The sequence below is a fragment of the Suricata suricatta genome, chromosome X (genome assembly GCF_006229205.1).
Source record: "Suricata suricatta isolate VVHF042 chromosome X, meerkat_22Aug2017_6uvM2_HiC, whole genome shotgun sequence".
Classification (NCBI taxonomy): Eukaryota; Metazoa; Chordata; class Mammalia; order Carnivora; family Herpestidae; genus Suricata; species Suricata suricatta.
Genome location: NC_043717.1, coordinates 71,550,839 through 71,562,016, shown reverse-complemented (window position 1 = coordinate 71,562,016; position 11,178 = coordinate 71,550,839). Strand labels below are relative to the sequence as shown.

General features: G+C 33.6%; 1 protein-coding gene across 1 annotated transcript in view; it reads right to left on the bottom strand.

The window, feature by feature from the left end:
- Positions 1–4,847: 4,847 nt before the first annotated feature.
- The window catches only part of NRK (Nik related kinase), a 136,888-nt gene continuing 130,557 nt past the window's right edge, over positions 4,848–11,178 (bottom strand). The window contains exons 28-29 of the mRNA XM_029930229.1: positions 9,863–10,002; positions 4,848–7,962 (exon numbers count right to left, since the gene is read on the bottom strand). Coding sequence (XP_029786089.1) covers positions 7,867–7,962; positions 9,863–10,002 — 236 coding nt within the window. The 3' untranslated portion in view covers positions 4,848–7,866. The remainder of the gene's footprint in view (positions 7,963–9,862; positions 10,003–11,178) is intronic.

Here is an 11,178-nt window from a genome sequence, read left to right as displayed (position 1 = left end):
GGGGGGAAGACAGGTGGTGGTGATGGTGGAGGGCACTTGAGGGGAAGCACACTAGGTGTTGTGTGGAAAACAATTTGACAATCAAATATTATGGAAAAAAAAGTATATTCAAAATAGAAAACAAGCCCATGAACTCGAGTCAGTAGGCCTCAGATTTAAACCTCAATTCTCCCACTTACAAGCTTTATGACTTTGGACAAATTATTTTACCTCCCTGAACCTCAATTTCCCATCAGTAAAGCAGAAATAACACAAAATCTTGGGGTTGTTGCAGTTTTAATATCAATGATTTATAAAAATTGCTTAAGTAAAGCAATGTGTAAGTAAAGCACATAGTAAGTTTAATAATTAGAAGCTTTTATTATTGTTTTATTTATATATATGCATAATTATTCACATAAAAACTTACCCATATGTCCACATGGGTACTGTTCAAACAATAGTTTTGAAGTTATTGCAGCACTGTATATTAATATTCAAAGAGATAGTGTGGTTTTCTGAAAGGGCTCCAAAGTCAGAATTACTGAGATGACCTTCGCAATTCACTTACTTATTTTTTTCATTTTCTTTCTTTCTTGCTTCCTTCTTTACTTTTTTCCTTCCTTCCTTCCTTCCTTCCTTCCTTCCTTCCTTCCTTCCTTCCTTCCTTCTTTCTTTCTCTTTCTTTCTTTCTTTCTTTCTTTCTTTCTTTCTTTCTTTCTTTCTTTCTTTCATTTGTTTCCTTTCTTTCTTTGTTTCTTTTCCTTCTTTTGTTTTTTCTTTCTTTCTTCATATGGTAGCCTCAAGAATCATGAGGGGTAATAGGAATGCATCAAGGAAAATATAAGGAAATTTTTCCTTAACATCCTTGTTCTCTATACACTAGATGGTGGTAGCACCCATTTCATTTATTTATAACAATGAAAATTGTCTCCAGACATTGCCAAATGTCCTCTGGGGATAAGGGGGGTACAAAATTGACAGTAGTTGAAAATCACTACTCTAGGGAATAAAACAGCATTCTATAATGCTAAAATTGTTGAACATTTTGTAATAAGGCAATTTTTAAAAATAATCTAGTATGAAGTCGAATAATAAAACTGAATGTCACCTGTATGTCTCATCCCTAGGTCTTCTAATTGATCTCATCCACCTAGTCAACATCTTGGCTTCTAAATACTCATTTTGAGCAAGGTAGGGAAGAGGCTTAAGTTTTTATTATTTTCAGGGAGCTTCAAGAACATTGTTATATCTATTTTCATAAAGTAATTGAACTCATACATTGCATTTTTTATACTTGAGCCTATAGCTCCACTTAGTGGCTAGTTAGTAAGATTCATAGGAAAAACAAGAGTAGTTTTCTTCCTAACTCTAGTAGGAAAACAGATGGTATTTCTATGTTCTGATTTTGTCAAGACAGTTAAGCAGAACTTTAATCCAACTATCAAATAGTTGTAGTTTCATCTAATCTCCAAAGAAAAATCATATTCCCCTTTGATAACGCATTAGAGGCCTAAGCTCACATATCCAAGTGAGGAGACTGTTTTTCTCTCATACTGCCTTATTCTGCTCCCCAAACAACAATTAGACCGAGGTAGAGGAGTAAAAGGAAAGGGAGTAGCTAGTAATATGATAAAGAGCTTTAGAATGAAGAGGATAATGACATCAGAAATGCTATGCAAAGTTTATAAAAATAGTTTTAAGCAGAGGCCTTTATTATTATTATATTATTAAAGTAATACTTGGCCATTACAAGTAATTCAGAGAATTACAAAGAATAAATAAAATAATATATAATTCTATCTTTATGTAAATCATTACTTTTAACCCTTTGGTGTGAATGTGTGTTTTTTTCTAGGCACAGGGTCTACAGATCAATAATTTTTCTCTGTGAAACCAACAGATAAAATTAAACAGAAGCTTAATTTTGATTACAATTGAGGAATACAAAATCCATTCTTTGATTTTTCATAATTGAAAAAGTAATGTAAGGACCAGACTAAAAATTCTAAGAGTAAAATGGGATAGAAAATGAAAAATAGATATTTCACTCATTCAGACATTATTTTTCCTTTCACAGAGGAAATATCTTCTAAAGTCAAAAGTGTTTATAAAATAAATATAATATAAAAATAATGTATGGTATAAATTGCTACTTTATTACATATAGGTAACTATATAAATTATATATTACTGTAGTATAGAAGATAATTTAATCATCAATTATATATTGTATATTTTACACCTTGCATTGTCCCATTAATGAACTGGAGATTTTACCATATGGAAACACATTGATATGTTCTATTTTTGTTAATGGCATCTTATCTGCTTTAAGAAAGTTTTATTCTTTTATTTTTATTCCAGTATAGTTAATGAATTAGTTTTAGGTGTACAATATAGTGATCCAACAATTCAATACATCACCCACTGCTCATCATGACAAGTGCACCCCTAATCCCCATCACCTATTTCACGCAACCCCCACCCAATCTCCCCTCTGGTAACTATCAGTTTGTCTTCTATAGCTGAAGGTCTGTTTCTTGGTTTGCTCTTTCTCTCTCTTTTCTTTTTCCTTCGCTCCTTTGCTTTGTTTCTTAAATTCCACATATGAATGAAATCATATGTTATTTGTCTTTCTGGACTGACTTATTTTGCTTAGCTTTATACTTTCCATCACCATCCATGGCATTGCAATGACAAGATTTTATTCTTTTATGCAAATTTTTTCTAATGTTTTATCTTTAAGAGAGAGGGAGATACAGAATCTGAAGCAGGCTCCAGGCTCTAAGCTAGCTGTCAGCACAGAGCCTGAAACGGGCTTGAACTCATGAACCCTGAGATCATGACATGAGCTGAAGCTGGACACTTAATCACCTGAGTCACTCAGGCGCCCCAGGATTTTATTCTTTTTAATGGGAGAATAATATTCCATTACACACACACACACACACACACACACACACACACACACACACCACTTCTTTAAATATTCATCAATCAATGTACACACGTACCCTTGGGCTGCTTCCATATCTTGGCTATCATAAATAATGCTGCTATAAACATAGGGGTGTATGTATCCATTTGAATCAGTGTTTTTGTATTCATTGGCTAAATATCCAGTAGTGCGATTACTGAAGTGCAGGGTAGTTCTATTTTTAACTTTCTCAGGAAACTCCATACTGTTTTCTAGAGTGTTTGCAGCAGTTTACCTTACCTGTTTGGATTACTATCCAATAGTGGATGAGGGTTCTTTTTTCTTCACATCCTTGCTAATACATGCTATTTTTTCTTTTATTTTAGCCACTCTGACAGGTGTGAGGTGATAGCTCAGTACAGTTTCGATTTCCATTTCCTTGATGATAAGTAATGATGAGCATCTTTTCATGTGTATGTTATCCATCTGGATGTCTTCTATGGAGAAATTTCTGTTCATTTCTTCTGCTCATTTTTTAAGTAGGATTACTTTGTTTCTTGGGTGTTGAGTTGTATAAGTGCTTTATATATTTTGGATACTAATTCTTTATTAGATTTCATTCTCAAATATCTTCTCCCAATCAGTTGGTTGCCTTTTAATTTTGTTTATTATTTTCCTCACTGTGTATTTTAATTTTTAAGTTTTTAATAGTTTATTGTCAAGTTTCCATATAACACCCAGTGCTCATCCCAACAAGTGCCCTCCTCCATGCCCATCACACCTTTCCCCCTCTCCCCATCCTCTTCAGTCCATGGTTCGGTTTTAGTATTCAAGAGTCTCTCATGATTTGTGTCCCTCTCTCCATAAACCCTCAGTGTGCCCTCAGTACTTAGGGGACTCTTATGGTGTGGCTCCCTACCTCCCTCTACTTAACTATTTTTTCCCCTTCTCCTCCTCCATGGTCCTCTGTTAAGTTTCTCCTATTACACTTAATAAGTGAAAACATATGGTATCTGTCCTTCTCTGCCTGACTTATTTCACTTAGCATAACACCCTCGAGTTCCATACACGTTGCTACAAATGGCAAGATTTCATTCTTTCTCATTGCCTTGTAGTACTCCATTGTATATATAAACCACATCATCTTGATGCACTCATCAGGTGATGGACATTTAGGCTCTTTGCATGATTTGGTTATTGTTGACAGTGCTGCTTGAATATTGGGGTACATGTGCCCCTATGCATCAGCACTCCTGTATCACTTGGGTTAATTTCTAGCAGCGTTATTGCTAGGAAGGAACCTCCACACTGTTTTTCAGAGCAGCTGCACCAGTTTACATTCCCACCAACAGTGTAGGGGGGCGCCCATTTCTCCACATCCTCGCCAGCATCTATAGTCTCTTGATTTGTTCATTTTAGCCAGTCTGACAGGTGTGAGGTGGTATCTTCTGTTCCCAACTGAAGGACTCAGCTTCCTTGACAAGCTGCTGTAATGACTCCATCTTCCATTTTCAATCATCAGCCTGTACTAAACCTTTTCTTGAATAGTTTCTGAGAAACTATAAATATTTTACTCCATTCTTTGGATAAGGTTCTCCTCTTACTTCTCCATTGGATTTCAGGACATTGGGGTGGGACAGGAATGGAGTCAGCATTAAAACTTCCTTGGAGTTTACCCATGCCATGTAATACTGTGTGTCTGTTCAAAGTGCCACACACTTTGAGGAAAATTAATTGGTTTCTAATTCCGCTAATGTACCCAGAAAATTTTTTGTCATATCAATATAAACTTCCTTGGCCAGAATTCCTAATGGAACAACAAACAGAACCCCTAACACCTTCCAATCAATACCTTATTACTACATACTTTAAAGAAATGAATATTCCCTGAATGCATCCTAATTCTGAGGCATCAGTCAAGCATATTTCAAATAATAATATCACTCAATAATTTTTAGAATGTTTATTTTTAGAGGTTGAACATGGTTCATTGCAAAATTTCTGATGAAACAATTAGCAGTGTCAAAGAATATTTCAATAATTTTTAAAGTTAAAGCACAGATTGAATACAAATGGATTTAAACAGGCACATTTTTAAAAAGAATTGAAGACTATTTAAAAGATCCCATTGAATGGATGTGGCATTATTTCTGGTTTTATGAATACTGTTTCAATTAAATGAGTTCTTGAAGAAAATACTTAGTGATTATTTTATGTAGAAACTGGTAGCACTGAAAATAATAAAAATTATGCATTATGACATTTTGTGTGTGTGTATGTATGTGTATGTTTGTGCATGCACATGTGTGATTTCTGCTTTGCCTATTTTACTACTTAAACAATTATCCTTTCCTAATATTTCCTCTGAAGGTCTTACCTTACTTCTACAGACCTAATCACTCAGAGCTTTTCTTGTTAGCCCTTTTCATATATAATTTTCTAGTTTTCAAACATTTCCAATAATGCCCTTTATTTTGTACAAGGGCTTTGGTGAAAAAACTAAAGCACACTAAAATAAAACTGGTTTTTGTCCCAATGCTACTCACAACCTGCTAGAAATTTCATGCTTTCAGTCACAGAGCTGGTCAGGAGTCCCCCACCATTGATTCTGTAATGAGCTGGGACTGCCAGGTGCTGATCTACAAAGTGAGGTACAGATATAGTTTCTTCAACTACTATTCCTGGACTATGAAATTTAATTGCTCCTTCACTTTCTTGTTTCAGCTGGCAAAGGGTATACAAATTACAGATGGAAAAACATCAAAATTGGAAATATTCATTACTTACACACCACTTTTAATATTTCTAATCCTTTCTATTTGGCTATCTTACATTTCAATCTCCCTTTGTGGTGTGTCCCAGCTTTCTTTCTTCATTAACACCTCATCTTTTAAAGCTCAGCTACATGTCTGTAATTTTTCTTGTTTGGTTACTTTGGTACATCTCTGTAGATTCAGTTCACCGTGATCTATGCTTTACTAGAATAACAGACACAGAGCACAATGGGAGTTGATTTCCTAAACTAGTTTACTGTCTTACTGCCTTAAAAATATGATTTTAAGATGAAACTTATTTTTATAATCTTAACTTTGAGTAAATATTATGAAGAAAAAACCGAATTCTTAAAAGACTTAATTCTACACACTACTTAAATGAATTTTCTGAAATGCAAACATAGCAAGCTCCATTTGCTCAGCAATGAGGTACTTGCACAAAGTTTCCCCATGGCCTTTTTGATGTACAAATTTATAATAATGAAGACTACTTCTAAGGAAATAATTTGACATAAATGTTTTTTTTTTCTCTTTAAACTACTGCATTTAAAAACTCATTTGAGTTGTAAACACTCAAGGATAAGCCAGCTTTAAGATCACATTACTGTGTCACAGTAACAGGGATGTGAATCACATTTATTTCTGTAATTCATGGATTCAGATTCTCCTAAATTCTCATTTTGAGCTACTACGCTCTTGATGTAAGTTGTTAGGAAAATTCAAATCATCATTCTTGTCACCAAGGTGCCAAGAAGTAATGTGTTATCGCGAAATCACACATAATCAGCTGTTTTGTGTTTTGGTTAATCAGGAATTTTGAAAATTATTATACTGCTAGCACTGTCTTCATACTTTTGAAGCAGAACTAGAGGAATTATGCTGAGGTATACTTTGTGGTCATTCTGTTGCTTCTTCTTGCTCCAGAACGAACCATGGTATTGAGGGTATTGAGGATGGATTTGCAGAAATTATGATTTTCACCAGGTAGTAGCTACCATAGGTGACAAAACACCACCTATCTATGGAGTCTATAACATATTGGGTGATGGACTAATAGGATTATATGATCTAAGTTGTATTTTTTTCAAAATGTTTTCTTTTCCTTTCCTTTTTATTTTAACCTAACCATTAAGTCCCTACAGCAGACTTATCACTTTTAGATTAATTTCTGATTTTACAGAAATAGAAATAGGAAAAGCACAAGTATTAGCAGCCAAAGGTTTTTGTTACATTTTGTTCTTTTTGTTTAGTAACAGAGGAACTTTTTATATAGTTTAAACTAAGACTGGGAAAATATTCCATGTTGTCTGATGGTTCCACTGTTGGCCAGTTAAGAATTTTGATAAATCAACCAATCTGTCTTTGGGGGTTAGAATTTGACACCTATTTTAAAGTATTTTTAAAAACTCAACTCGTTCTACAGTACATGTATATAGGAGTTCTGTCCTGTATTCAGGCTTTCAAGTGTACTATTTGGCGTTTTTTTAAAATAGCTATTGCACATCTTTAGGGGTTCTGAGGAACATCAAGGATCTAACTAAGACTTTCTTCTTATAAGTAGAAAACCAGCCGAACATGGTATGAAAAAAACACAACTGGTCTCTGACTGGGGGCTTAACTGTCAAGGAATAATAAGGAAATGGGTGGCCTTTTCCCCTTTATCACTGTAGTTTTCTCCAGGCATGCAGGTTGTTCAGTCTTTGTCTGGCTTATAGCATAGTCCTTATTATTTTCACTTAATAATCTAACTTTTGGCTCTTATTTAACTTTGCAAATTTGCATATAGTTTGTTGCTATTTTTATTTCTTTCGAAAAAACCTCACTTAGGGCCAATTATTTTGAAAGGTATTTGGAATCTAACTCATTACAGGTTTTGTTATTCCATGTAGTAATATCTGAATATAGATACTGTCCAAACTGTCCTAAGAGTAATATTTGAATTCACAGTAACAAAAGTTACAAAGTTTGTGCAAAGGACATTGTACGCCATTGAAGTACATAGAGCTTGCTATAGTTAATTTTATATATAAAGCTGCATTTCTCATTAGAACTATTTTGTGCTACATTAAAAGTAAAATATCTGATTTAATTTTCCCTAATAATAAAACTGAATGCTCATTTAATCATAAAATTTAAGATGCAGATTTCATACTTCTGATATATGTAAATGTTGTAATGAATCACTGGAACCTTTTAAATGTCATAATTGCCCTGGAGCTCTTCAAGTTTTCCAAGGGTCATGAAGTAAACCCGGCTGCGATGATTGCGCAAGGTAGAGGTAAAAAATAGCTTTAAAAAGAGAAAAAGAGACACCATCAGTAAATATTTTATACATTGTTATCTGATATTTGACAGATACAACCATAATTTTAATTATTCTGCATCAACCAATTAAAATTATAGAGCCATATTTTTTTTCAGAACAGGATTTCCTGAAAGAATAAGACTTTAACTTGGTACAGACTCTAAATATTTAAAAATAATATTTTCCATCTTCTATATAACTGTACTTCATATAGTTTAAATAAAATTAGGTTTTTATTGTGGCATTCATCTGATGATATTCTTGATTAGTTTTGGTTAAGGATTCCCTTTTTCTTTAAAAACAATCTTTTACTCAAGTTGGCTTTACTTTTTCTTTTAATACACAGAGATGTATTAAATGATGTTGTTCAGCTTTGTTAATGGTGTTTAAGTGGCCACTGAAACTTTTTATTTGGTGGGATTTTTCTATTTCAGTGGAATGGGCATGAAATCAATACCTTGATATTATGAGTTAAACTAATCAACTTAGAGAGGACTATGTCTTATGAATATGGTCTGTGCCATAAAGAAAATTAAAACAGAACATGAACATAAATAGCAAATGGAGGCCTCTTGTTAGGATTAAGGCTTTCCACATTCAACATGAGTATACTTAGAAGAGTTTTGATATTGATAATGATGATAATGATAACACTAGCTACCCTTGATTTAACACATTTTATATACAAGAAATATGTGATATGCTCACTATATGCACATTATCATTAATTTTCAAAATTATTACCAAAGCAGTTAATATTTCCATTTTGGAGATGAAGGAGCTAAATCTCAGGAAGATTAATCAAACCTCCAGGTTCTTACACCTACTTAGGTGGCCAACCTAGTACTGCATGAAAAGTTCATCTGACCTCAAACACTGATTCTTCCCAATTATGTCCCATCATATTGAAAAGTAGTGCTTTTCCTTGATGCACAATGTTTTATCCTGGCTGTTCTCATATTAATCTGAATCCTCTGCAATCTCTTCCAAATGCAGATGTTTCATAATTTTATAAGGATTATTTTTTTCATGCTATTGTTTATCATAATATGTAGAGACTGTAATGATTTTATACAATGCACTTTTCCATTTAAAGCATCTGAATTGGTTATTAAAATTGATCACATTACATAAAATTGACAAATCTTAATTTTATTTTTCTTACCTTTAAAATGAAATAATACCCACTCATGAAGATTAAAGTAAGATTGTGAGTATTTAGCACAAACTCTACCACATATTAGGTGTTTGGGAAACGTACTTTTTCCTTTTATTACTGGATTATGTTGAAAACTATAAAAGACAGATTTACTCAAGCATCCTGTTTCAAATTATCATTAATAGAAATATGAACAGAACTGTGCATCAAAGACAATAATGAATTTTGCATCACACAAAAATAATGGTTAAGTTTTTCTTAGGACAGAATTAGAATTTTTATTTCTTTAGAAAAATATTTCTTTCAAATCAAATTCTCATCATCTACCAAATCGATATTACTACTGCAAAATGAAAAACTGTTTTTAGCAATAGTTTGCCAATTTGGGAATTATGTCTTAACAGAAGGCAAAGGATTTCCTTGTTTAATTTAAAATAAATTTTTAAATGTTTTTATTTATTTTTGAGAGAGAGAGAGACAGCGCAAGCAGGAGAGGGTCAGAGAGAGAGGGAGACACAGAATCTGAAGAGGAGCTCCATCTAGGCTCTGAGTTAGTTGTGAGTGTAAGAGTGACGCGGGACTCGACTGGATCCCAGGAACCTTGAGATCATGACCTGAACCGAAGTCAGAAGCTTAAACTACTGAGCCACCCAGGCGCCCCCCCCTTTGTTTAATTTTCATTGCCTGCTTTATTTTTGCTGTAACGGGGGGGATATAAACAATACCTTGTCACCTCGGGTACACAGAAATCTCAGCTTCTTAATTGACCTGTGCTTCAGTTCACGTTCCAGAACCCTTGATTGCAAAGATCGGACTTCAATGGCCTTTTGGCCCCATCCTGTGGTTCGCTGTGTACACTCATAAGCTGCAATAAAATTTTAAAAAGCAAAAAAGCACAGTCAGCATTTGATTATTAAGAGGCTCATTCTTATAGTTCTGGTAAACATATTCTTTTTTTCCTCCTTCTAGTTAGTCATGCGGCCATTATGCTGTTCAGCAGTGGTATTTAAGCAAGCTATCTACTTTTATAATTATCATCAACATTGACTAAATAGATCTTAATTAACTTTTGTATCCATATTCCCTAATACACAGAAAAAGCTAAGTATTAATTCTATCCTGTTTGTAAAAAGTCATATCTACTGACAGCATTTTTTAGTTGAGGTATAGTTGAGGTATAGGATTCCATAGGGTTTGTATTTGTGGTCAAGTCACATACATAAAAACCTGATTAACTTAAAAATTAGAACTGTTAAAAAATGACTTGCTCAGATAATGACTTTAGCAACTCTAATGCAAGTCAATGAATCACTACATTATAAATGGAACTAAACCCGATTTGAGAGTGTTTAGGCTCAATCTTAGGAAATTTTATTAAGATTTTAACTTTTGGACCCTGTGTCATTTACTTGGTGACAATAAAGATTATGACACTTGTATGTTGGCAAATAGTGACTATACTTATCCTGAAGAGCACTGAGTAATGTATAGAATTGTAAAATCACTATGTTGCACATATGAAACTAATACAACATTGTATGTCAATTGTACTTCAATTAAAAAAATGAAAATTGCTTAAGGCAGAAAACATAATTATGTAACTAGCTAAATAGTCAGCTGGTGCTGTAAGGTATTTTCTGACACACGGAGCAGTATTATTGTTAAATGTTTAACTTTTATGTTTATTTTTATGTACTTTATAGGAAAACAAATTTCCATAAATAAATCTAATCATGCACTTAAAATAATATCAAAATAGTCTAAATAGTCTAGAGAGCATCAAAATAAGGCACCTTCATTCCCATATTGACTAAAATCAGAATTCAGTTCATTAGACTTCCCATTTTCTTATTAAAAATATTTTAAGAGAGAGTACAGTTGGGGGGAGAGAGGCAGAGGGAGAGAGAGAGAATCTTGAACAGCTCCATCCTTAGCACTGAGTCTGACACGGGACTCAATTCCACAACCCTGGGATCAGGAGCTGAGCTGAAAAAAGAGTCAGAATTTAAACTGACTGAGCCTCCCAGGCACCTCTCCATTT